Source organism: Hipposideros armiger, unplaced genomic scaffold (assembly GCF_001890085.2).
Source record: "Hipposideros armiger isolate ML-2016 unplaced genomic scaffold, ASM189008v1 scaffold_472, whole genome shotgun sequence".
Lineage (NCBI taxonomy): Eukaryota > Metazoa > Chordata > Mammalia > Chiroptera > Hipposideridae > Hipposideros > Hipposideros armiger.
In genome coordinates this window covers 348,709-376,138 of record NW_017731822.1, presented here as the reverse complement: position 1 = coordinate 376,138, position 27,430 = coordinate 348,709, and the positions used below count along the sequence as shown (strand labels likewise).

At 43.4% G+C, this 27,430-nt stretch overlaps 1 protein-coding gene across 29 annotated transcripts in view; it reads left to right on the top strand.

Annotated features, from left to right (window-relative positions):
- MAP4K4 (mitogen-activated protein kinase kinase kinase kinase 4) overlaps positions 1-27,430 on the top strand; it is a 192,994-nt gene that overhangs the window by 145,644 nt on the left and 19,920 nt on the right. For 4 of the 29 annotated variants that reach the window (XM_019666489.1, XM_019666483.1, XM_019666484.1 and 1 more), the window contains 14 exons: positions 9,813-9,974; positions 12,795-12,881; positions 13,478-13,693; positions 14,671-14,832; positions 17,358-17,591; positions 18,495-18,601; positions 19,953-20,104; positions 20,773-20,870; positions 21,452-21,460; positions 22,532-22,707; positions 23,170-23,290; positions 24,269-24,460; positions 26,469-26,586; positions 26,909-27,079. In XM_019666489.1, the coding sequence (XP_019522034.1) occupies positions 9,813-9,974; positions 12,795-12,881; positions 13,478-13,693; positions 14,671-14,832; positions 17,358-17,591; positions 18,495-18,601; positions 19,953-20,104; positions 20,773-20,870; positions 21,452-21,460; positions 22,532-22,707; positions 23,170-23,290; positions 24,269-24,460; positions 26,469-26,586; positions 26,909-27,079 (2,005 nt within the window). The remainder of the gene's footprint in view (positions 1-9,812; positions 9,975-12,794; positions 12,882-13,477; positions 13,694-14,670; positions 14,833-17,357; positions 17,592-18,494; positions 18,602-19,952; positions 20,105-20,772; positions 20,871-21,451; positions 21,461-22,531; positions 22,708-23,169; positions 23,291-24,268; positions 24,461-26,468; positions 26,587-26,908; positions 27,080-27,430) is intronic. The other 25 variants (XM_019666501.1, XM_019666500.1, XM_019666496.1 and 22 more) reach the window with 23 other exon arrangements.

The following is a 27,430-nucleotide window of genomic DNA, read 5'->3' as shown; positions in this document are numbered from 1 at the left end:
TCAGAAGGCAGTTAGGGACTATTTGAGCCATAAATGGTTTGTAGCCCTTTGTTGGCATGAAAGGTTCAGTCAGAGATGTTTGTGGAATAAAGTAGATAAAGATGGTCACCCTCACTCATCAGACAAATGACAATGAAAACTGAAAGAATAGATAACTTTCTATCCGCACCTGGCAAAAAAAAAAAAGGTCCCAAAGTTGAGGTTGTGGGAAGCACAGTGCAGATGTCCTTTCTTTTCAACTGCCACCAAATCAGGCCCACTGGGGAAAAGGACTTCTGCTGCCACAGCCCCTAGCTCTTTCTGAACCCTGTTTGCGGGTAAGAGTTAGTGCTTTTGCCGCTCACAGGTCCTGCATCTTTGAGAAATCTGTCTGTATATATACTCCACTCTTCCTTTGGTGCTCTTTGAAATTTGCTGCTGCTGGCATCTCTCTCTCCTTTGTTTTTCTCTGCCTCCTCCTCCTTGGCTCCTGTGTGAACTGGAGATCTTGCAAATATTTCTGAGTATGTCTCCCAGTTTTGCGGAAAATGACGCTTTTGTGTATGTTTTCCATTGTCTTTGTTGCTTCTGAATGGTCCCAGGAGGAAAAGGAGGGGATGCTGAGCTCATGCAGCCAAGTTCATCCTGGTAGTTGCATCTACTCCTGTCCTGTCCTTCACAGCTCTGCAGAGGTGTGGCTGTGCTCCCCAGCCCCTCTCTTCCGGGTACACTCAGTGCTTCTCAGTCTATTTGAGGCATATTATCCAAATCCAGAACTCCTCATGATAAAGATCTCCCTTCATCAAAAATTTTAGTATTACTATGTTACCTTTCATATTTAGATATAGCATCACAGCTTTGGCTCATATAGAAATTTGTGTCTAATTTTTTTTCCATAAAAATTGTTCACAGGACAGCTTTTTCTCTCATTCTGTTCTCTTTTTTTTTCCTTTTTGAGCAATAATGAAGAATATTTAATTGTATTGTCTTTCTGTCCTAATGGTTTTGTGCTCTTTTTTTCATTGAACCTTGATTTGGTGCCTGTTAACTCTTTCTCCCTACTCCCATGACACCCACATATTTGATTAGCATGTTTTCTCTTTGTTTGTCTGTGTTAGCAAAACTATGAGACAAGATGTTGTCTTTGAGAAAACCCAGTCAGTAATCTGAGACAAGATTACTACCTTAGTTGGGGTACTTTGGATGTTTTTGAACCTGTTACATTTTTAACTAAGTTTCCTGTCTCCTAGTTTGTACTTCTTCATTTTGACCTCATGGAAACTGTGAATTATTGGTAAAAGCAAGGTTCATTTGTCTGTGGTTTGGTGTGCCACTTTTAGTCAGCTTCAAGAAAAAGAAAGCAAACTTCTTAGGGGAAGATTTATTTTCAGAATGCCTATGGTGCCATCATGACAGCACACATTCTTTTTTTTTTTAATAAACTGTGCATAAATGATATTTTTGATATAGATAAGAGTCAAAATCAGACTTCTCATTTGAGGTTAGAACTTATCCTCCTCTTAAAAATTAAACTATAAAAGGGAAAACAGCAGTTCCTCTCCCTTCTCAGCCTCAGCCCACCCCATGTGGAGATGACCTCATCCACGCCTGTGTTCTGTAGACTCTTAACACTGGCCGTCACATCCGCCAGGAGCACCGTGGACCTGCCAGGCCATTTTTTCTACTTGTTTCTCCCTTTCTATTCTTGATCATTGCTGACGGGATATTCAGGATTCGTCTATCTCAGAATCTTTCTGCAGGTTTTTAAAAAATAATCTGTTGTTAATAATCTTAACTTTTAAAGCTTTTAGCCCTGGAGTTGCCATCATCACCTTGTGGTTTGGGGGAACCTGCTCCCCTCCAGGGAAGGGTCAGTGTTAGTATGAGCCCAGCACTTTATTTGCTTTGCTGCTGCTGTTACCATAGGACACACGGTTACATTCGTTTCTATCATTTCTGTAAATTCCAAAGTGACTAAGGTTTTAGAGAGGTGAGTGGAAGTGGAAGAAATTAAAGACAAAGGAAAACAAGAGAAAAAAATTTTTTTAAATGTATAAAATAGTTTATATTGGCTTGTAAAATAACTTTAACCAGAGACTAAAATTTATTATTTCATTATATTTTTAATTATCAATGCTTCTGCATCAAAGACACTATCAATATAATGTCTTGCTCAGTTTTTAAAAATCCATTAGGGTTATCAAGAAAGAAAAGCGGGGTGGCCGGGTGGCTCAGTTGGATAGAGTGTGTGCTCTTCACAACAAGGTTGCCGGTTCTATTCCCGTATGGGATAGTGGATGGTGGGCTGCACCACACCCCCTCCCCAGCAACTAGACTGAAACCAGGAACTGGACTTGGGAGCTGAGCTGCGTGCGCCCTCCACAGCCAAGATTATTGAAGCACTTGGAGCTGATGGGTCCTGGAAAAAACACATTGTTCCCTGAAAAAACACATTGTTCCCCAATAAAGTTTAAAAAAAAAAAGAAAAGCTTCTGTATTAAAGCTGACCCCTTTATAGACCATCTTATTCTATTGGGTTATAGGGAAAGTCATGATGCATTTTTGCAATGAAAAGCAAAAAAGACATCATGACTTTTCCGACAACCCAATACAATCAGATTTAAGCTATTTAAAGAGGCTATGGAGAAAAATATTTTTCTGTGTGAAATGGGATTAGCACTGAAGCTGAATTGTAACACAAGGAAAACATAGACGTTTCTAAGAAAAAAATTAGTAAACTCTGCCATATTTGTTACGTATGTCTTAGCTATGAGATCGTGGAAGGAAGGTTATAGTACCATCATGACAGCACACTCATTCATATCCTCTCTCTCCCTCCCTCCCTCCCTCCCTCCCTCTCTCTCTCTCTCTCTCTCTCTCTCTCTCACAGTCCATAAATTATCTTTTAAAAAATATAGATAGGAGTCAGAATCAAACTTTTTGAGCAAAAATGAGGAACGTTTACCACAACAGTGATTTCGTGCATTTGAAAGAAACAGGAACTGTGCCTCACCCCCCTTTGTCTACATGAAGACCTTTGTTTGGCTGATCATTCGTGTCTAACATCAAGAGCACATGTTAGCACAGTTCCAGCTTCATTGTCTGTATGTCTGCAGTGATCATAGCCTTGGGCATGCAGGTACCCCTCGGGCCCAGGCCTTGCTCTGTGATGTCTGCAGCTTCCTCCTTTTACAGAGGGGCACTGTCTTGTCTTTCAGAACTTCCTATAAGCTCTTCTATCTTCTTTTGGTGCCCCAGTCTAGTGTTCAGTTATATTTAAATTTTATAAGAATTAGTTTAATTCAGCAAATGTTGTTTGTTGCCTAAAGAACAGGAAGAATGGCCTTTAGGGAGAAGTAAATAGTTTCTCTCCTAAGGCTGCATCAGAATTTGCAGTTAAAATACTCAAGAGGTGGTGGTATGTGTGTGCAGTAACATGAGTTCAGGAGTTCCTGGAAATAGCAGAGTCTGAGGAATAGGCTGGTTTATTAAAGTTAGTTTCTACTAAAGACTTACAGTGAGTCCGGTGGGGTGTGTTTAAATGGATGGCACTATTATCGCCATGACCTATTTAGAAAAGTTTTTAGAATTGTGAGATGAAAACATTGCTTTTAAATACCAAACTAGAAAGGGAGCTTCAAGATAATTAAAGCATTGTTGGAAAAGTACATATTTACTCAGGCATGCTTGGAAAAATTAAGGTAATAAGGAAATCTCTTTATATGAGAGATTTGGAAATCACTTCATAGCATCATGCAGTTTTTTTATTTTTGTTTGATTTTGTTTTTAAAGAAAGAATGATTTCAGAAAATAATAATAACGTCAGTTTGCAGATGCTTCAAAGGATTATATTACATATAGCATTCTTAGCGGGGTAAACCTGAAAAGGCATGCTTATTAGAATCTCCCGGGTTTTGTTATTTGACATCACAGGCATAAGGTTAATCCAGTATTACTTAGGTGATGGTATATATGCTTTATTTTTGGCCATTTTCTTTTGAGGTTCTATTGCAAAAGGCCAGCTTTTCACATTAATCATCTATTTACTAAGGGTTTCCTTTAATTTTTAATTATCCCCCCCCCCCCCCCTCCCCAATATACACACAATTGAGGGGCTCTTCTGACTGCAGTGAGTTTTATGGTTTGTAGTTTAAATTCTTGCTCTTGGTCCAATTTACAATTTCAGATATTAGAGCATAATGTGGAAGAGGCCTCGGTAACTGCCTTGTTCTTGCTTTGGCTGTTGGCCTCTCTCCCATCCAGGATCTGCCCGGTGTGCTAGCTCTGGGACACCTACCAGTTTCCACATTGTCTTGTGGACTTTTTAAAGGGATGTGACTTACCTTACCTACTTATCTTGGTGGAGAGGGGCTGTGCCTGATTCATCTTTTTGTAGCCATGGTGCTTAATATTTCTCAAATGGATAAATCAGTTATTTTGTAGCCCTAGATGTATCTCTGGAAAGAAAGGTGTTGTTCTTGAAATGTATGCCCCTTCTTAATTGGACCTTTGGGCTTGAGATCTCTAATTTCAGACCCAGAGTCACCCTAAAGTACTTTGAAGGGGCTTATCGAACATCCTGTGGCATAGACAGCTTGTTGTGTCAAGTATGGTGCATTATGCAGACATAATAATCATTGTTCAAGCCTTTCTGTACTTCCTAGGTGATCTTGAAAAGATGGCTTTCTGATTTGAGTGGATTTCATAGAGATAGGATAGATTCTTGAGTCTTTATTCAGATGCGAAATGTTGGAGATAAAATCACAGCAGATTTTGTCTTCCATATCCTGTGCTGGGTGGTGTGAGGGTTAGATTTACAATTCAAAACAGCATTTATTGTGATACTTGCTGGGGTAGGGGAGGGAGGGATGAGTGAAACAAGATTGCTGCTATCCAGGAGCTTAGGGTCCTTTGTGCCTGCTGGTCTAGTAACCAGGAGGTGGTGCTTTCACAGGAGACAGGAGCCTCTCAGAGGTTTTCATCTAGCAACTGAGATCATCTGTTGTAGCCTGTCCCTGTTTGTAAGATGTTTGCTTACTTATTACTTTATGATGTGCATTTTGAATTAAACTTATTATAATAATTGTAATTATTTTAATTAAATAACTACATGATAATGGAATCATTGACTTTGGAAAACAGTTGAGCAGAAACTTGAAGCTTACTGCCTTTCCTTGAGAAATCCCAGTGAAATGACTGAAAAACCAAAAATGGTATGAATGACAGGACAATGAGAAGAAGAAAGGAAATCAAATTGTGTAATTAGCGCATGGAAGAGTAAAGACTATAACAGGGCCGCTACCACAAATCCCTCAAAATGGGAGGTAGAAGGTGGGGCCAAAAGCATGGATCTGTGGGGCAGGCGGACCCCCACCCCGTGCAGCCAGATTGATGTGACCCCTCCTCAGCAGGAGCAGATACGGGCCACCTAGAACAGGTGAGCAACAGAGATTTAGAACATAGTGGAATGAGGCACAACTACAACTGAGTACCCGGTGGGAGGTGCTGACAGCAGGGCCATTAAGTGACAATCTAAATGTAATCAGTGTGACTGCAAGCACGCCCACCTCCCTCAGTGCCCTCGTGCTGGTGCCACCTCCTGCTCCTGCACCCTCTCCCAACCCAGGCAGGATATTGTGGGATTCTCAGAGTATCGCAGATTCCTCCTGGAGGTACTGAACAACCCAAGGGAGGTGGGCAGTGGGTGTGGGCGAGGGCTGGGCCTGCAATCACCCCTGCCCTCCGGTGAGCCAGCTTGCCCAAAGCCAGTCCTGGTACTGTTTCACTGCTCTCAGCTTCTCTGCAACCTCCTGCATTCTTCTCTGGAGACATCGTGGAAATTTGAATCTCAAGGCTGGTTTGAGTCAGGTGCTGGACTGCACGTAGGCCAGCAGCTGAGTGGCAGCCAGTCATTTCTCCCAGACTTCAGTGTGACAACTCCGGGGATCTAAAGTGTTTCTGCTAACAGCCAGGGCATCGGCAGACATGGGGACAGGGTTTGCGTTCAGATTTTTTAAAAAATTATACATATATTAAGTAACAAGAGCGGAAAAAGCAAGTATAACCATGGCTTTTCTTTCTGTGTGATACCCTGGAGCTAAGTGGCACCTTTACTTCAGCAGCATTCCTAACAGTTTTGTCACCTGCAGCATGGTGTGTAAGAAAATGGCAGCAGGCAAGGCTGCTGCAGGTGTGTGTGTCTGTGGTCCCTGGCATTGTTTACAATAGTGGCCTTGAAAACGCTGTTATCATGCATCCCATCAGTAAAAAAAAAATGGAGCATGTAATCTGAAGAGATATAGCCGCCTCTATGCTGTTGTACTGACTATGGACATTATAAAACATGAAAAATAGCTATCTGGAAAGCTATTTTTAAATAAAAGTCCAAGTTTTTTTCCCTACACTCCAATTAACTGTTTATCACTTTTAGAGACAGCTGATGTAGACACATACCATCTCCATGTTTTACTTCCCTCCTTCTGTTTATCTTTTAATGACACCCCATCCGGGCACACTCCCCAGGGTGTGAGCAAGGAAGGGTAGAGCCCACATCTTTCCAAGAGGAATAATTCTCTTAACAGTTTACTGCTTATGAGACTTCACAAAACATTTTTTTCCCCACTCAGATACCAACTATTGACTTCTTCCAAAACACATCCAAACTCCATGCCATGATGAATTCTAATACAGACTCCTCCCACCTTCACCGCACGCTGTGACAAGTCAGGAAACTGAGGCTCCTAGAGGGGAAGTGGTTTGTGCCAGGACCGCTGAGTTAGGACCAAAACCCCTGGCCCTTGAGTCATTTCTGTCCTCTTCCTAGGATTCCATGGTGGTACTAAAACTTCTCAGAACCCCTTTAACCCATTTTGATCACTTTGGTATCTGAGAGTTGTAAAATGCAGTGTATAGGATTTAGCTTCTCCTGATTTGCTGCCATTTCCTGATTGACTTGGAACTTGAATTCTCTGAAGCTAAGGGGGAGTTTTAAGGGCGTAGACACTGGCTGCCTTTCTTCTGTTTTTCTTTTTTCTTGTTTTCCTTTTGTCCTACTGACTTTGAGGGAAGTTGTTTCTGTGACTGTGTAGGAAGCTTGCGATTGTGGATTCTTTTCTTTCATCAAGAGGTGAGCCCGTCTTACCCGGCCTCCTGGGTGTTTGCTAAATAAACCCAGTGTATTCTAGCGAATCACTTCTCTTTTACAAACTGGAAGTGTCCTGATTGTTGCCAGCTTCGCCCATGAGTGTCCCTGAGAACCTAACAGCACTGAGCCTCAGTAAAAATGACAGAGTGCACCTCACCTTGCTCGCTGCCCAGGACCGAAGCTCCCAGAAAGCTTCCATGTTCCCCTCTTCAAGGAAAACACTCCTGTGGTTTTAGCTTTAAAGCTGAGTGAATGAGAGAGATTCCTCTTTGCAGTTCAGCTTCAGGCTTATTATAAGGCTTTTTGTTTTATCCTACTTTTCATGTATTTTTACTGAACAAAAAAGTTCAAAAGATGTTTTTCTTGGAAAACATGTCTAGCCAGGAATATCTGAAGGAATGAAATAATGTCTATTTAAAGCAAAGAAATTTGTGTTTCCCAATTGGCAAATTAGAATCTTTTTTTTTTTTTTTGCCAGTGTTAGAAAAATGGTTGTGTTCTTAGCTACTATATATTTGTTGTAAGTGATGTAGTGGTGAAAACCAATCTGGTTGGTTTGTTTGTTTTTTTTTTTTTTTTTTGCTTCTCTATAGAAAAAGGAATCGATAGGAAATAAAAGATCTTTGCTTCATTTGCCCTGAAGGGGAAAGGCTCCCGGGGTACTGCTTGCATGCAGATCTCAGATGTCTTCCCTCAGGTTTCTGTGTGGGTTTGTTCTAGGAGTCCTGGGGCGGGGGAGGTGCTTGTGCCTGTTTTGCATTCTGGCAGCTACTTTTTAAAAAGGAAAGCCTCTTGGTCCCAGAGGTGCAGGGCATGCGCAGTGCTGGGGCTGTGCCTGCTCCCGCTGGGCCCTGAGTGCGAACCACAGAAAAATGGCGGCGGTGCAGAAGGCCCGGCTCTCGTGGTTTTGAACAGACTCTACTACCTTGTTTTTTTCTTTTCTAAGACTTAAAAAAAACGAAGTATTACAAAGGCATTAAGCCAGCAAGCGACAGGCAGCAAGTGTGTGGTACAGGGGCAGTTAGGTGTTAGAATTTAATGAAGATGCCAGAGCCATTAAAGTTATAGTTTGTAAACACCAGGACCGGATGTGGCTCTCTTCATGCCCTCCCCACCCATAGGGAAGCTGTGAACTTTGTGTACTGAATTCTAGGAGCAAACAGTGGGAAAAACAAAACACGAAATGTATGGAATAAGAGAGGATGTGGGGCCAAAGGCTGACGCAGAACTTTATTGAGAATAATGATGATGTATATAGTTAGTACTCAACTGAGAGAGACCAGATACCAAGGAATCCTTTCTGTCCAATTATCCCACATGTAAGACATGTCTATACATTTCTCAGGAAATAATTTTTGAGTGTCTACCTTCAGATTGAATACTAGTTGAGGGCTGGGGAGAAACCCAGAAGGAATAATAGACTATAAGTACGTACTTTTTATACTCGTATAAATATCTGTGTCTTGCATCCCCAACTGCTCTACCCCAAACTCTCTTGTTTAATAGTTAATCTGAGTCACATTAAAGTTTGTGTTGATAATATCAGTTCCCCATGTCTTGAGAAATTCAATGACTGTTTATTCTCTAGAGCTGTGCTGTCCAGTATAGTAGCCACTAGTCCATGTGACTATTTAAATAAACTCTAATGAAATAAAACTAAAAAGTCAGTTTCTTAGTTGTACTAGTCACATTTCAAGTGTGTAGTAACTAGGGGCTACTGTATTAGATAGCATTTTCATCACCCAGAGAGGGCTGCTGGGCAGTGCTTGTCGAGAGGCTAGCAGTGTTTTCATATTTATGGAAGAATTGGTTATTTTTATACTCTGCACTGGGGATGTGCTTTGTTGACAGACAGGTGCCTGGAGCTGGATGGGATAGGCAGCCTGATGAGTGCCCAGTGTGTCACATTGCTCTATACCGTGGGGTCACATAGAACAGCCTGGGTTGGGAAAGGCTGTTGGAATGTGGTGCTGCAGTAGCACCTTTTGCACTTGCTGATGGGATGCAGGATGGTGTCTGGTTTACTGGATAGGCGTAAGAGGCAGAGCGGCCCTTGCAGCTGGGTGACCCTGGGCAAGTCACTAAACTTTTCTGAACCTGTTTTCTCATCATACCTACTTCCTACGTTTGTTATGAGAATGGTGTTAGATAGAGTGGAATAAGGAAAATGAAATACTTAGCACTGTGTGAGCTCATCGCATAGTAAGCATGTGCTCAATCATTTTTTTATATTCGTAGTAATAACAGTGGCACTTCTTATTCTTGTTGAGGCCAATTTCTGTCTTCCTGATATGTGTTGCTTTCCCTCTTTTAAATCATTTCTCTCCTTTCTTTGCTTTATTTCTATTCTCTTTATTAAGTCTTTTTCTTTTGATTTAAGGGCCTTGGGCAACTCTGCAGTGATACTCAGGATTGTCCCCTCATTGCGGTGGCACAGTGGAGAATGGGGAATTCTCCACTGAAAAATGAGACCAAACTCCTATAATGATTCAGAGAAACAGCGCCTTTGACCAGTGTTTCGGAGGAAGCTGGTACACTCAGGCCCAGGGGCCGCGTGGAAATGATTGGCCAGCAGGGACGGGGTCCCCCAATGCGCCCTCATTAGCATTGCCCTGTAACTTGGTCAACTACCTGTCATGAGAGCCATAGCCAGAAGGTCCCTGCTGACGATCTGTCTTTCCTTCTGTAGCAACAAAGGAGAGAGCGTGAAGCTAGAAGGCAGCAGGAACGTGAACAGCGACGGAGAGAGCAGGAAGAGAAGAGGCGCCTAGAGGAGCTGGAGAGAAGGCGGAAAGAAGAAGAGGAGAGGAGACGGGCAGAAGAGGAGAAGAGGCGAGTGGAGAGAGAACAGGTCAGTTCACAAGGAGCGTTCCAGCGTGAGTGAGGTTGTGAGGGTCGGTACTTTGCAGAGTTGGGGTATTTGCGGCAAAAAGTACAGACGCATGTGTGTGCATGCACCCAAGTTCAGGACATTAGAGGTTTAAAAATGCTGAAGCACAATTGGAAGTGCACCAGTAAACGGAGTCTCTTGTCTTTAAAAAAAGATACATAAATTAATATGCATTACAAACCTCTGGAAACCAGCTAAATGGTCTCCAAATAGTATGATGGCTGAAAAAATTTCTTAATACATCCTCTTGGGTCTGGCTTAAATGCTTCAAACCTCACATATCTGGATGATAACCTTTTTTAAAAAAATGAAATTAAAAACCAAGTGTAAGAAATTTCTATGAGAAATGTTGGAAGCAGCCACTGGCTAACCAAATATTTCATATATACTGGCATATAATTCAGTACATACTATGTAGCATTAGAAAAAGTAACAACGTTGTTGTTTTGTTTAACAAAAAAAAAAAAAAATCAGGTTCAGTAATATGTATAGCGTTTGGTAATGCCACATAATAGTTGTCTTTATAAATCTCTTAGTTCCTTGAACCACCTGTGCAAACAACATCAACTGCCTTTTGTCATCTTTCGTGTTAGCGGGAGTCCCATTACCAGCCTCACTGCCTTTCATGCCTTTGAGTTGATCACTCTTTGTTATATGAGCTTTGAATAAAGAAAAAAGTTATGAATGGGGACCAATTTAAATAATGCTTGAAATTCATACTTAAAATATTTAAAAAGAAAAAACCACAATGGTATTAACTTCCAAATTTGGTTAATCAGCTATTATCTTTGATACTAATTATAGGCCTTGTGTTTTCTTGGGTCTGCATGCTTACCAGTTTTGCCTAGGAATTTAAGTGATATTGTTTATCTGTTACCTTATTGATATTATTGGCCAGTTAACTGGTATGTTTTGTTTTTTTCACATTCTAATTTATATTTGGGAATTACAAAGAGGAGAAAACATATACACTTTTAAAAATTAAATCACCTTAGGGATAATTTTCACAATTTGATTGTGAGAGGATGATATGAAAGTAACACTTAATCTTTATTGTTTTAATGGCAGTCATTCCCTTTTGTGTATAGCAAGTATTCTTCACCTCTTCTTTATAAAAAGTAGCATCAGAATTCACTTTTATTCTGTTTTTCTTATTCTATTGAAAAGTCACTATTGCCCTGTTGATAGCTGTATAGGAAACATGTCATTTTTGCATAAGTGTGCTTGTTCGTGTACATGTATAATTACACTCTGTGTGTTCATTGATTGTGAGGGCCTTTGTAATTTGGATAGATGTGAATTTTCCAGTTGTCCCTGTGTTTTGAAGGCAGAAAATAAATGAGTGGACTGAGTTATGGTTGAATTCTGTCTAGTTCAAAGAAGAGCGGAGCTGGGAGTCAGATCCCTTTCTTTTGTCATTGCTGGGGCACGCCACCCATCACGCAGGGCAGCCCTTGGCACAGCGTGTGTTGTGGAGGATTAGGCTCACATGTACAGGTCGGGAGCCCCGGGTGCCATCAGGGGCGTTGGCTAGTGGCCTTGCAGACGTGCTGTCCCCCACATGGGCTCTTTTGGGCTAAATTTCCCTAAGGAAATTTATGTCATAATTTCCGTTACCCAGAATTCTCTGAACCAGGATTATTGGTTAATTAACACTCTGTTCAGCCCAGATGTATGGTTATTTTTATCTTAAGGTGTGCACTTTGGTATAAGTGGATGGTCTGCAGTAGACGCTATAAAGAAATCTGAATTTCAGTATAAATTTGCCCTCATAGATGCTTTTAGTCTACTCCCCTTCTAGAGTAGTTAGCTTTCTTTCCTGTTGAAATGGAAGGAAACTTCCTTTGTCTGTAGAATGTTTTGTTCTTTTCAGTTATTTTATATCTCAGAATATTCAAGCCTCACAAGATGTCCTGAGAGTTGGAGGGAGTATTGTTGATACTTATTTCTCACATGAGGTGACTGAGTAAACGGGAGGTTGAGGGCTTGCTAGAGGTTGTAGGTCAAGGTCTCTTGCTTTCCCAGGCAACTAAATATGCATGCAGCTTCAAGGTTGGATCTTTCCTCTTTACATAACATATTGTGGATGTGTGTACCTGTCTTCATTGTTTATCATTCTCTTTCCATTGGAAACAAGTCACTCCCACCCACTCCTTTCTCTACACACACACACACACACACACACACACACACACACACACACTCTGAAAAGCCTGGACCAGTTCATTGGTGAGAAGTCACCTGAGTCTGGTGCTCCAAGACCGTGACTTCCAGAATGTAGGTATTCTAGGTGCCTTCTGTGTCATCAGAGAAAACACAAATCATGTGTGTTTAATCTAATATTAAATAGGTTGTAGTTTGGGATTTTAAAAATTAGCAGCCTATACTTGTTATAAATACTGACTAATGTGCAGACATTTCTTAATGAGAACCCTCTGGTTTCCTGTCTAATTAAACTCTTGATTTCCCCGGGGTCTGCCATCCTAAGAGGAACTTCACAGTCATTTAAAACCCAGCATTTGTGTATAACAGCTGTGTTCTAACAGAAGACTTTCAAACACCTTGGTGTATAAGACTGGAGTGCATGTCATCTTTTTTTTAGGCTCTAGATCTCAGTGGCTTATTGGCAGTTATTGGGAAAACCCTTAGCAATAGATTTTGTTACCACTAAGTGAATTTCCATTAAGACGGCTGGGGCAGATGGTTCTCGGTGCTCCATTCAGGTTGTTCTTATGCTTCCCTTTTGGATAAATTGATTGCTGGGTAATTTCTGTGTGACAGGAGTATATCAGGCGACAGCTAGAAGAGGAGCAGCGGCACTTGGAAACCCTTCAGCAGCAGCTGCTGCAGGAGCAGGCCATGTTACTGGTAACGCCCCGTATCTGTCTTGTTCTGTGGTGCCAGGGCTCGTGTGTCTACCCCTCCCCTGATCTGGACATAGCCGTGGTCATCACCACACCATTTTGGTTAGTGCTGTGGGCTGATAGGCTCAAGTGGAGACGTCCTCTGTGGTCCTACTGCTTGGGGCACATTTCCAGGTGGCTTTTACTTATTTACTCATTTCCTGTTCATAACTGAACTGTTCTCGTTTGGTGATAGACAAGGTTTTGAACAGAAGTTGGCATTCAGTGAACAAACTAGAATGCTAAGGGCTGAAGGTTCAAAGCACTTGCCATAGGATTTTTACATAGTTTCAGCACCTTTCGAAACCACCGAAACCAGTGACATTTAATTCAGTTCTCTCTTACTCTGTCCAGTGATATAATGGCTAGCAACAAGCTGTCAGATTTTTCCGCAGGTAATATGCTATTTAAAATCCCAGCCATTTTGCTTTGTTATAAAACAAGGGGGAGGGGGAGAAAAAAGCATGGTCTTTAAAAATAAAGTTGAGAAAGAGTGAATCTGGAGAAGAGGCGAGCCCTGCAGTGTCCCATAGATTCAGTGTTCTCCTCTCCCTCCCCAAGGAGTGCCGATGGCGGGAGATGGAGGAACACCGGCAGGCAGAGAGGCTCCAGAGGCAGTTGCAACAAGAACAAGCATATCTCCTGTCTCTACAGCATGACCACAGGAGGCCGCACCCACAGCACGCGCAGCTCCAGCAGCACCCGGAACGGAGCAAGCCCAGCTTCCACGCCCCAGACCCTAAGCCCCACCACGAGCCCGCCGACCGAGCTCGAGAGGTACCTGCTTCCTGTGCTGCCCAGACACGAGTGTGTGACGCCCCGCCTCTTAAGGACTGTATGATGCTAGTGCTAGCAGGGGGCGCACACGTCGCTGGTGACCCACCCTCCAGGTTTTCTAGCTGAGAAGTTAGTTTCAGGGAAATGAGGGACCCGCCCAGCGTCTCTTATCTAGTGAAGTGTTTTTTCCCTGGACGACCAGAATGCCTCCGTTAACAAATCTCAGGTGAACTGAACACTCAGCCAAACAGAAAGAGGGATGAATGAATGGCAGAATTGATCTTTAAAACGTAAACAAGGGGCCTGGTGGCCTGGCTAACTACTTTTCCAAAACTGCCATGAGGGTGAAGTGCGCCGATGGCCCAATTTACTGACTTTTTGGTGGTCGTGATTTGTTACAGAACTAGTGCCTCTGGGCCCCCCAGAGCCTCCTAGTAAGGAGGTGGCAAAGCAGTCCCTGTGCAGGGGTCCTAGGAAGATGGGGAGCTGGTCGGCCTCCAGAGGACTTTGAGTCCTGGCCAGTAGGTGGCGCCCTGCCACCGTGTCTGGCTCCGGGAGAGTAGATTCTGGGAGCAAATGTCCTGCTTGTTGTGGAATGCCTTTGGTTTTGGTGGAAGGAAATGTGTGTGGGATTCCTGATGATAATTCTTTAATGTGTTGGTTTAGTTGGTTGTGACAGGTTTAACTTTTTTTTCTAGTTTATCATCATGTACAACTCTAGAATTCTTGCTAGGAGGAAATTTTAAACGGTGCCTCTCTTGATTTTTATCTTAAGTATTTCTTTATCCTGCATCAAACCCTAGTCCTGGGTTACTTGCACCTCCCCCACCTCCCATCCCCCTTTAAGCTCCCCCTCTCTTTTCTTGTAGTTGAAGAATACAAAATTTCTCTTTAGAGCCCGTCCACTGCCAGGCTTTCTTGGGTATCTGCTTTTCCCTCACTAACACTGAGCTATGTCTTCTAATTCTCTGATGCAGGTGGAAGATAGATTTAGGAAAACTAACCACAGCTCCCCTGAAGCCCAGTCTAAGCAGACAGGCAGAGTATTGGAGCCACCAGTGCCTTCCAGATCAGAGTCTTTTTCCAATGGCAACTCCGAGTCTGTGCATCCTGCCCTGCAGAGACCAGCCGAGCCACAGGTAGCTGTGGGTGGAGGAGACGCACGTGATAGCCCCCGAGCCACTGACCTGCTTGTCCTGTCCCCATTTCCATGTGTCACCACATGTAGAGAGAGAAGAGGCCAGCAGGACGGAGTGTAGACTAACTTATGGAGCCTCACTGATAGGGGAGAGAAGGGTTTTTCCCTAAAGACTTTTGTGGTACTTACTAAGACTATCTAGATTCAGTGATTTCTTCTTTTACTCTAAGTTTTTGCCTTCCCTTAGTGAGGTGTTCATAGCTAAGTGCCTCCTTATTCTAAGACAAAGATTTTTCAGTTTAGTTTTAGAAAGTTAGCATCGTAAGTACATAGAGAGAGAACCAGAACAGTTTTCTTAACTTGGGACCCTCGGCTCCTGGCCATTTGCGGAGTGGGTTTTCGAAAGCCAACGACTGCCCTGAAATTCCATGTAGAAGTTTTTGGGTTTGTCCAAGTATGCATATTTTTCTAGGAAAAGGGCCTTTAAAAAGATTCTTAAAAGGTTATGAGCCAGTGGGTTAGCAGCGGCTTTCTCTGCAGTAGGTCAGGGTGAAGGTCAAGAGCTCTCATTGGCTGGCCACAGCCTCTGCCCTGCCCTGTCCTGGTGACGCAGAGCCTCTGGGCTGAGAGCTGTGTGGTTATGAGACCCTCTCTGCCGTCCGGAGAAGAAAGCCGTCTACAGAGGTGACCCATTCCAGAGATCTCAGAGATCCTTAAAACACCAACTCCCACTCTCTCGATGAAAATGAACAGACATTTGCTCCTCTCAGCTGTGTCATCCAGAACACTGACACGTTCTTAGGCCTGAGCTTGCAGGGACTGGGGGACAAAAGTTCATACTCTTGTGATAGCAGTAGCTGTGGTGTTCCTAAAAACAGATTCAAAGGAGGATTGGAACGTGCTTTACAGTAGATAATCTCAGTATGAAGTAGTTTTTAAAAAAAGAACAAGGGATGGAGGAAAAGGTGTATGGGGGCGGGGTGGGGGGCGGGGCGCGTCGGGAGTTGGGAGGTGTTTTGGTTCACAGGAGAGCTGACCACAAGCCAGTTGGCAGCTCCAGAGAGTGATGGTTGGAAAGGAGAAGGAAACAGACGAGAGCAGGAGACGGGGAAAAGGGAAGGAAGGAGGGACTAGCAGAATTGGTTTAATGACACTCTCACCAAGAATCCAAGATTAAACTTGTTATTCTGAAAGTAAAACTTAACCCTAAATAGAAAATTTTTTATCTATTTGGCTACTAACAGTTTAGAAAATAGGAGTTCCTGAGTTATGTAGACCACTTTTTATATATATTAGTGATTAGTTAATACTGTGCATGGAAACAGCCACCCTTTCCTCCTTCTATGTGAATGAAATTGCTTTGGGCCGAAACACACACCTATGAAAACATTCTTTGGGGGAAACATTTTATCAGGTAGGACTCTATTTTAAAACCCATTTTAAAAAAATTATAGATACTATTTTCTGTTCCACGCTTTTCCCCCAGAAAATTTTAAACATTTTAGGCATCTGGGATTACACCAGTCAATAACTGGAATTATGTGACTCTCACCTAGAAATCACGGAAATCATAAACCTGGAGCTAATTCTGAATCTCGCTTTTTGAAAAGTTGACTCAGTTATGAATCGGTATTTCCAGTTTTCACTAAATGCCTTATGTAATAGATACATAACTAGAATTGTATAAATTGCAATGTTGAACATATATTTTAAAATAAAATTGAAAGAAAGGACAGATTATTTCAGACTGTTTTCCCAATTTAAAAGCAACCAGATAAACTCAGTTGACAAGTAATTGTCAAGTAGAAGGTCAAATTGGGGGCTCATAGTAATGAATATTTCTAAAGAAATCTTTTTTTTCATAACTAGTATGAAGATATATGGAGATCTAGGATTTGAGCATTTTAAGACTTGGGAGAAGAAAAAGGAAAATTGTTGGAGTATTTTAAAAGTTGGCTGTTTTTAAGTTATTCTGTTATAGTCTGTCAAAACATGAGGGGTTTGTGTTTGCTCATTAAATGTGTTGTTTTGCTGTTACTGGGTCTGAAATCCTGCACTACCAGGTAACCCGAGGGCGGATAGATAGGTCTGCATGTATGGCAGTGTATGTCTTGTCGTCTCTCTCCCTCTCTCTACCTCTTACCTGTCCTCCCTACCTCTTACCTGTCCTCCCTACCTCTACCTGCTCTGAAATGGATGTGCATGCAGCACGTTGTCCCTCCTTTCAGGACAGGAAGGCTCTAAGCCTTTTTTTAGATTTTAAATCTTCATGTTGACTGCTATCTGGAATGTTTTTCTGCATATTAAAATGAGTTTTCCTTATAAGTGTACATTTGTTCTTTTCTCCATATTGTGTTCCCCAGACCACTTCGTCACTTAAAAGTATAACTGTTTTGCTGCCTGGCTTACCTAATACTGTAGCACCCCAGTTTGTACTCCCGCAGTTCCTGCTTTGAATTTGGTATTGACCAGAAAAGCGTTTTATGCAGAACGCATTGAATGTTTTGTGTTTTGTTTTCTTGTAAGGTACAGTGGTCCCACCTGGCATCTCTCAAGAACAGTGTTTCCCCTGTCTCGCGATCCCATTCCTTCAGTGACCCTTCTCCTCCCAAATTTGCACATCACCATCTTCGCTCTCAGGACCCATGTCCACCTTCCCGCAGTGAGGTGCTAAGTCAGAGTTCTGACTCTAAGTCGGAGGTACCTGAGCCCACCCAAAAGGCTTGGTCTAGATCAGACAGTGACGAGGTGCCTCCAAGGGTAAGAAGCAGAAAGACAGACGTGTGCTTCTTTTTCCATTTTGTTATTTTTTTAAAATGAATTATTTTAATTAAGGGTATGGTGAGTCCACCAGAATTAAGGGGTGATGAAATTTAAAAGGATTTTTACGGTGGGGATAAAGTTCCATAGTTAGGCAGTTACGCTCAGCCAGCGGCCAGTCAGTTTTTTTAATGTTGTTATTAACATACTTAAACACAAGGTAACATAATAATTTAAGAGTAAGTCCATAAAAACAGAATCAAATATGTATTGGCAGTTGTCTTATAAGTTTACACAGAAGCTACAAATTATTTTGCAACATTAACCAATATCAAAATTTTCAGAAAAAGTCTTATAAAGAAAAAAACACAACATAAAAATGTCAAAGAAAATGATTTTTTTCTTTTTGAATTGAGGGATTTTTGTTTTTGTTTTGAGTTGTTTTTGTTTTGTTTTTATTTTTTTGGTAATCACTTAATGATGAAATGAAATAAAACACATTTTAGTTTATTTTTCCTCCACTCGGAATTGCTTCCTCTGAATATTTCTTTGCTTCCTGCCAGTCTTTGTTTCCTGCTGATCCATTTGCAGACATTGTTTGGTTTCTTTGAGCTTTTTTTCCTGATTCTCACATCATCTCAGCAAAGTGCTTTGTATGTCCCCGCCACCAAACTTCAGCCGAAACATCATACAGGAGTTACAGAAGCGTGGACGCGCTGTGGGCCCTGGCTCTTTGGACCCTTTGACGAGATGTCCTCTTTCTGCTCTATCAGTGAGGGCTGAGAAGGGTCAGGGATGGGGGGGCTGACATATTTGGGACTGCTGTAAAAATATATTTTGGTCGGGAAATCTTTTTTCTCCTCCTATTTTCAAGAATGTAATTGCCGTATTTTCTACCCAAAGGTTCCAGTGAGAACAACGTCTCGTTCCCCTGTTCTGTCCCGTCGGGACTCCCCACTCCAGGGCAGTGGGCCACAGAATAGCCAAGCAGGTCAAAGAAACTCCACCAGGTAAAATGAGAGCGAGGCTGAAGAACAGGTTTCCGGCACCGTCTCCTGCGGTCGTACGTCATCCATTTTCACAAAAATGCCCACACACAGGGACATTCTGGGGCAAAGAGATGATCAGTGTATAAAAGAAAAACTGCCATAAAATCCATTAACATGAATCACATTAAATTGATCTGTAGTGAGAAGAGTCTAAATCCCACTGTGTATACTGGCAGTTTTCAAATTGAAAACTAACTCCTGTTTCTGTAAGCGTAAGGGGGAACAGGCCTAAGAGACTTGAACCCTGAGGGAGCTTACTATCTAAACGATGGCCTAAGGCCTCGGGAGTGGTGTGGGACTTACAAATAGGCTGCTAAAGAAAGCCCATGGTTAACATACAGTCTGCAGGAGGCTAGTGAATTAGCCAAATAATACTTTTAAATGCTAGTGCTGTTGTGTCCTGTACAAGAGCTGTTAGCCTACATGAGGCTACTTAAATTTGAATTTAACTTCATGAATAAATAAAATTAGAACTTAACTTTCTTAGCGGCACTGGCAACATTTCAAGTGCTCTCTGCCACGGGTAGCCAGTGGTTTCCGTATCTCACAGCTATAGGACATTTTCATCATCTCAGTAAGTCCTACTGACCAGTTTTGTTCTAGAGGAAGAAGCAGAGGCCACTAAGTTGACTGTTTTGTGCCTGATCATCACTGATCCTCTAATGTTACCTCTCTGCACCTGGAACCTCAGTGTAACTTGAAGCAGTGTGAGATGGCCGATAGCCCAGAAACTGCAGGGAGCCTCCTTGGTCCTTAACTGGTCAGGGCGGACTTGGGGTCCCCTGTGACTGGGTCTGTGCATCAATCTCATCCAGCAAACTGGCACCCTGGGTGTGTGCCTCGTGGGGACACATCAGACTCCATGCTCTCTCTGTCACATTTCCAGCACAGCTCAGACAAGTACTGAATAAGTGTCAGTTCACGAGAGCAGGGATGGATGGCTGAGAGCGTAGCCTGTGAACAATATAATTTTGTTTGTAATTATATGTAAGTGGAATTTTTCATAGTAAGAAACCGAGTTTGTAGCTGGGACAAGAAATAATGACACTTCTAGACCAAACTTAACATTTTGTCTCACACCTGATGACGATTTGGGGTCTCCTAATGGTAGAATATCATTTAGCATTCTTGGTTTGTTAATAAATCTGAGATAAAAGCCATGAAGAACGTTGTTACAACTTTTGCTGAGCTGAATATTAAGTGCTGTTTGTAGGCTGGTTTTTTTCATCATCCCTACATTTCATGCATGTGTTTATCAGTTGACACTGCATCTTGGCATAATGCATTAGCTGTTCTCTCTTCTTTTCCATAGCAGTATCGAGCCCAGGCTGCTGTGGGAGAGAGTGGAGAAGCTGGTGCCCAGGCCTGGCAGTGGCAGCTCCTCGGGGTCCAGCAACTCCGGATCCCAGCCTGGCTCCCACCCTGGGTCTCAGAGCGGCTCTGGGGAGCGCTTCCGAGTGAGATGTAGGGTGCCTTTCCTTTCTCCTTTCCCTGTTAACCATATCGATCTATGATCAATGTGTTGGAATCCCTTTTCAGTCATGGGAGCAGACCTGTGGTGGCCACATAGCTGAGTATCAGTACAGGCTGTTAATGACACTAATTAATAGTCATCATAATGTTAATAATTAAGAATTAACTTTTGAGAGCTTAACACATGCCCAGCACTGTGAACACTGCATGCATTATCTCATTTGATCCTTATAATAATCCCATGAGATATATTTATTGTGTCCATTTTACATATTACAGTAACTGCAATTTAGTGAGATTACATAACTCCTCCAAGGTAACTAGCTACATGTCTGAGCTGAGATTCGAACCCACTTCTTTCAATAGACTCCATCAATATTGTCATCAATATTGGTTATTTCAACCTACTCATAATAATAGATTATCACAATTCCCTCTCCTGTGCTACTGACATAAGAAGGCATTGTGAATGTTAACTAGAGCGTGGTGATGGAGGGTCTAAATAAGGAGTCAAGCCCTGGGGTCCAGACCTGCATGTGGAGACCCTGCCATGAGGGGGGCTAATAGTAGGCAGGGGGCTAGACAGGCTAGGTCTGCTCTGTAGCACACATCTGGATGCTTACATATATCGCCTTCCTTGTCTCTCTTGAACTTCACAGCATCATCCAAATCTGAAGGCTCTCCATCTCAGCGCCTTGAAAATGCAGCGAAAAAACCTGAAGATAAAAAAGAAGTGTTTAGACCTCTCAAACCTGCTGTAAGAATTGCACAAAATCAGTTTTACTTCTTTGAAGCTTGAGTGAGATCTTTCTATTAAAAATAATGTGGTTGAGAGGCGCAATCCTTTCTGCGGGGCCCCCCCCTCACAGATCTGAAGAGTTATAAGGAAGCCATAAACCTCAGACACATTTGTGCCCCCCACCCCCAAACCATGGTCATCAAAAAAAAAAAAAAAAAGTTAAAGAAAAGCCTTTTTATTGCTTTGCTTAGTATTAACCTTTACATATTCTTGATGAGTTGGGCATTTATAATACTGGCTTTTAGAATAAATTTTTTTACATCGCCTTCTTAAACTCACTTGTTATTTAAATTCTGCCTTTTGGTACCTGGACGGCAGTTGCGACTGTTTCTCATATTTCCCCTTTAATCCTTGTTGCATTAACTGACCACGTAACTGCACACACTGTGGACCTCTCAGCCTGTGGGAATTTTGGTTTCCTGCTTGATTGATTTCTGTGCTTCCCCTCCCTCCCTTTCTCTCTCCTGGGCTGCTTTGTGCTGTGCGTTCTTCATCATTGGTGGCTTATCCGGCTCGATGGAACTGCTGCTGGCCTGCAGGGGGAAGTGGTAAGCCCATCTGGGAAATTCAGCCTCGGAGCAGTGACCTGGCTTTTAAACTGAGCTTGTTTTTGACCTACGTTGCTTTTCCTTCCTCAACTTGCCTTTCTGTTCTTTGCTAGAATGAAAAACCCTAAACTTTTGCTTCATTTTTTTTTAACACAGAATTTGCTGCATGCATTTTTTAAAATTATTAAATAGAGCTTTTAAAAACAACACCTTAAAAAGCTACAGCTGTACACATGAGATGGTTAGCAAGACTCAAGGTCCAACGCTTGACCACTGCTATTTCAGAGGCTCAGGCTCAAAGAAAGGGAAATGAGGCCCTTTTTGAATAATATCTTTTACTATGGATTTCTTTTCTCTCTGATGTTCATATTTATTGGCACTGTTACGGGGACGTGGGGACCAGGGAGCCTGCCCCATTTACTGCTCGGGGCAGCACATGCTGCTACCACCCTGTCATTTCACGTGTCATGAACTGTTTTTATGAATGTGGCAAGTTGTTAATGATTGAAGCAAGATATGAATGATATACAGGTGCTCACCTCACTCTTTCACTTTTAGGTAGGTTTGAAATTGTTAAAAATAAAAGTTGGAGTTAAAAATAAAAACTTCACCAAAGACGTACTTTAAATCAGTCCTATTTAGCTAGAATCTTGCTTTATGGATAATCTCCTTAGAAGATTTTGTCACATAGGCAATTAACTTTATAATAAACTCCAAGGACCTGTCTACACACATTTGTTGATCCAGAATTTTATCCTATAGTTGAGAAAAAAACCTCTCAGCTTATCACAAGCAGATTATTATGTTTTTTGTTGTGAGGTTTGAACTGTGTATACCATCTTTGTCTTTTCTATATTTTTGTCTATCTTTTGACTTTCTTGGGTCTTTTCTACCAAAAGCTGTAAGAACTCACCTTCGCATAACACTAGTAAATACTCTACAAAACTGTTTAACGAACCTGCTGTCGTGGCTATATTATCCCTAGTCAGAACAAAGCACTTCTCATTCTTGCTGGTTTCTCCCACGCCCCTGGCCCCCTTGTCTCACTCTCTTTTCTCTCCTGTGTGCTAGGATTTGACGGCACTGGCAAAAGAGCTCCGGGCAGTGGAAGATGTGCGACCGCCACACAAGGTCACTGACTACTCCTCGTCCAGTGAGGAGTCGGGGACCACAGATGAAGAAGACGATGACGCAGAGCAAGAGGGGCCCGAGGAGCCCACGTCTGGACCAGAGGACACCAGAGCAGCGTCAGTCCTTGGTGTCTCTTAGAGGATGGGTGTCCCCACTGAGCTGTCTTTGCATTGGGAGCCAGTTTTTCCTAAATCTGTCATGAGAGTCTGTGAACATGTAACATGCAGGTGTCACGGGTTCAGAGGCAGGCAGCCTTCTGCTCTTGTGTGCGCATGTGCATGTCAGGGCCGCTCCCCAGCACCCCCGCCTGAATTTCATTTTTTCTTTTTAGTTTGAGGACATGGTAAATGGGAAATTCCATTTCAGCTTAATTATCCATAAGCGTTCATTCTCAAACACATACTATCGGCAGGAAGATCTTTGTTGAAGGAGAAACACTAAGCATTTGTTTTCCTTGAGAAAACTTTCTTCCTGGAGAGCTGAGCACACCTCAGGACTCTGAGAGGGTGGAAATCTAAACAGAATGTCCTCAACTCACGGTTCTTCTGAGCCTTCACTTCTGGTTTTTGTCGCAATAGGTCATCTCTGAACTTGAGCAATGGCGAGACAGAGTCCGTGAAAACCATGATTGTCCATGACGATGTAGAAAGTGAACCGGCCATGACCCCGTCTAAGGAGGGCACTCTGATCGTCCGCCAGGTACCTGTGTCTTTGCTCCGTTGTTGGAGGCTGAGCTTCTATAGTCATTAACCCACTTGCTCATTCACTCACTCATGCTGTTTCTACATCATCGTCTGTTTTCATGTTTGACAAGCCCCAGCGGGTAGAGCGGGCTAGGGCGGCAGGTGTGTGCTGCATGCGACAAGGTGGCCAGCCGTCTTCACCCCACATCGCTGCTCCTCTGCATGTCTTGCGACGGCCCTCATTCAAGCAGCACGCTGAGTCTCAGTCTGTGTCTGATAGAGAAGCGCAGGGTCCTGGGTAGGCTTGTGGTGGAAGACGGGGCCGGCCTAGAGGCCTCGCACCCCTGCAGAGAGCACCCTGCTCTGAGCCCGGCAGTCACAGGGCGGGCCGCGGGCAGCAGCAGGGCCGGGAGGTCTCTGGTGTGTTCCCAAATGTTAGTCTGCTCACTTGTTGGCTATCAAATGTGTACCACCTGGTTGTGCTCAGTTTGGATGACGACGTTTTACAACTGTCTGTTCATGTCTCAGCTTAGCTGTGAGGAAAGCGACCTGCTTCTCATTTTAAATAGAACAGGGCACTGATTTAGCATTTTGGACTTGCCCCTGAGTGTGTCCCGTGCTATGGGATGTGGGAAGAACATGGATGAGACCAGGATTCAAAGAAGTGACAGGGTACTTTCTAGAGCTTCAGACAGAAAGATGTAAAAAGAAAGGAAAAAAAACTCCTGGTGGTTTTGGTAACAGCGGCCAATGTGGCAGGAGAACCTGGGGCTTGGGCCCTGTGGCCACCAGATGAGGTGTCTGAGCCCCGTGGCTGCACTGTGGCCTTCAGCAGGGCAGTGGCCGCGGTGCTGGCTAACGTCCTCCCGCCTCTCCCTGCTGATGTAACAGCCTGGAAAGTCACACGGCAGCACCTAAGCAGAGTCAGTTATCAGTAGGTCGTAGCCCTTTCAGCAGCGCTTGAGCGAGACCAGTGTGCCTGTTTTCTCTACAGAGTACAGTTGACCAAAAGCGTGCCAGCCATCATGAGAGCAATGGCTTTGCGGGTCGCATTCACCTCTTGCCAGATCTCTTACAGCAAAGCCATTCCTCCTCCACCTCTTCCACCTCCTCCTCCCCATCTTCCAGCCAGCCGACTCCCACCATGTCCCCACAGACACCCCAGGACAAGCTCACTACTAATGAGGTATGTCTCGCACCACAGCTGGCTGATCTCCTAGGGTTAGACCACTGCCTAGTCGCTAGTTCGCAGAGGAGCCCTTCCCCACGCCCGCCCGCCCTCCCCACCTGCTTTCTTCTGTCACCCGCCCTCCCCCAGCCCCCACGTAACATGTCCCAGATCTGCATATACAAACCCCTTAACCTAGATCGATTGCCCTCCGGACTTGCCGGCTCACGGTGTCTTCTCCTCTAGATGAGTGTAGCTGCATGGCTTTCTGTATTCAGTTTATTTTTTTTAAGTCTGAATGAAATGATTGCTGTATTCTCAGATCTGTTATGTATTTGCCATGAAACTCTCGTAGTCTTTTGTGGAATCTGCCTTTTGCGTTCTTTTTATCCAGTAAATAAAATACAGAAAACTTTGGTTAAGCAGAATTGGCCTGATCCAGACAAACTCGTTGTCCTGAACAGGAATTTCCTTCCAACAGGGCTGGATTGTCTTTTGGTTTTGTTTTGTTTTGTTTTGTTTGGGTGGGCGAGGCTGGTGAGGGCTTGTGGGTTGGTTACTCCTAATTGGTTTCTACCAACCCTGTTAAAAGGATTTCTTTCCTTGACATTTACAATCACTTGGAGTTTAAGAGGAGGCCAAATGCTTTTTGGGGAAACCTAGAAAGTTAGGACATTCAGCAAGAAGGGCAAAGGTCTGAGTGAGCTTTTATTTAAAATGTGAGTGGGAAATCCTGTGTGCTCCTTCAAAGGCTTGGCTGTGGTGCTCCGCCTGGGTGCCAGTCAGCTGAGTCCCTGCTGTGGAACAGGGTCCCCCCCTGCAGGGGCAGTGCACCTTGACCACCCTGTGCTGAGTGACCCAGTGATTCGGTTTCCTGGGAGGTTTGGTTTCTGTGCATTGGTCTCACAGTTGAAGGAGGCTGAAGGTGGCGTGTGGCTTCAGCCAGTCGCGCTGATGTAAACGTCTAACGGCCGGCCTGCCTACCTGCTCCTACTTCGGTGTCCTTGTTAGAAAGGATCAGACGCTTCTCACTTCTGAGGAGTGGGGGCAAGTCAGCTGCTTCCAAGGCAGGCTCAGGGTGGCCGTGGGCGGACTGGCCCCTTATCATGGGACAGGCAGGAAGCCCGCTAGTGGGAACCTTGGAGGGTGTGGGCTCTAGGAAATGGTGACTTCAGCTGCCCCTAGGGGGAGAAATGGTACAGGACCAAAGGACTTGAGCAGACACGTTCTGTTTTCTCCAGGGATGAACCCCACCTGCACTCACGTTCCTCCTGACATTTATATTTAAACTTTGCTCCATTTTGCTCTAATGTACAGAATTGACTATAACCCTTAACGCACTAAACTGGCAACTTTACTTTTCTGTTTGTTTTGTTTTTAATTGTCATTACATTTCCACTTAACAATTTGTTTCACTTTCTTTGTGTTTTTTTTTGTTTTAAGTTACATTATTAACCAAAACACTAGTGCTCATAAAAGAGCGAAAGGATATGCCTTATTTTGTCATTTGCACCTTTCACTAATGAGCCCTTTGTTTGATATGGGTTTAATGATGATGCACCTGAAACGACAGTAGCGAAAGCTTCTGTAGCTTTCTGGCAAGAGGCTCACTTTAAAATAAATAATATAAAATTAAGATTCGCTGATATTCCAACATAGATTAGTTGGACTTCGGGGGACAGGAGAGTCCATTCAGAAATTGATGAATGGAGATCAAGACATTTCAGACCTCCTTTAGGAGTTTTTCATTATAACTATTTACTAAGAGTATGGTGTGTAGATCTTACTGTAGTGTGCGGCTTCCCTGTCTTGGGGAGTACTGTTCCCTAAGAGACATAGCTCTCCCCGTGGGCCCAGGTCAAACAGCCTGCTGGGGGGGTGTGGCGCCCCTGCGAGCTCTGGAGGCTCATGCAGGAGCAATGGGGCTTTCAAGGGGAACCAGTACAGCATAGAAGTGGGTTGAAATGTTTTAATGTTCATCTTCTTAATGTCATTTGTATTAATAACGTTGAAATTTACATTGCAGACTCAGTCCGCTAGTAGCACACTCCAGAAACACAAATCTTCCTCCTCCTTTACACCTTTTATAGACCCCAGATTACTACAGATTTCTCCATCTAGTGGGACAACAGTGACTTCTGTGGGTAAGTAACGTAACAAGAAGGTGGCTGACGAACGGAACTCGTTCACTTTGCGTCGCTCTTTCTGGTGGCGTAGGCATGTGGGGCGGTGGTGTCTCAGGGGCAGACTTCGGATACACACACACACGCCCTAATTGTGTTGCCTTATTTGCAGTGAGCTGCATAGTCCATTTTCTTTTTCCATATACATTTCCTACTAATTTCTTTTCCTTGACAAAGACTCAGTTATGCCGTAAGAATATTTCCTAGAGGTATAATGGGGTGGGGGGAGGCAGGCGCGGTGTTTGTGTGTACAGAAAATAATTTCCAGTGTACTGTGTTTTAGTGGGATTTTCTTGTGATGGAATGAGACCGGAAGCCATAAGGCAAGATCCTACCCGGAAGGGCTCAGTGGTCAATGTGAATCCCACCAACACTAGGCCACAGAGTGACACCCCAGAGATCCGTAAATACAAGAAGAGATTTAACTCTGAGATTCTGTGTGCTGCTTTATGGGGTAGGTATCATACTGCTGCTCTGGCCCTTTTATTTTTATCCTGAACAGGGGACTGGTCTTTTAGAGAAGAACTGTTTGGGATAGTTTGGGGATGTTTTAAAGAGCTGGTGACGGATAAGATGGCAGACACCTATGACGCCATCCCTGTGCCTTCTGTAGAATCCTGGCAGGTATGTGTGCATGCTGGCACTTGGGTCAGCCATCAGGTGTTGGAAAGAAGAAAAGTAAAACAATGAGAAAGACATTCGATTTGGTCCATATTGGTAGGGAGAATGAAGAAATTTGTTGAATTGCTTTTCCTTAAATATTCCTGTTGGATGTTTTTTCTTTGCTCTTTGTGACTTGGGCCTC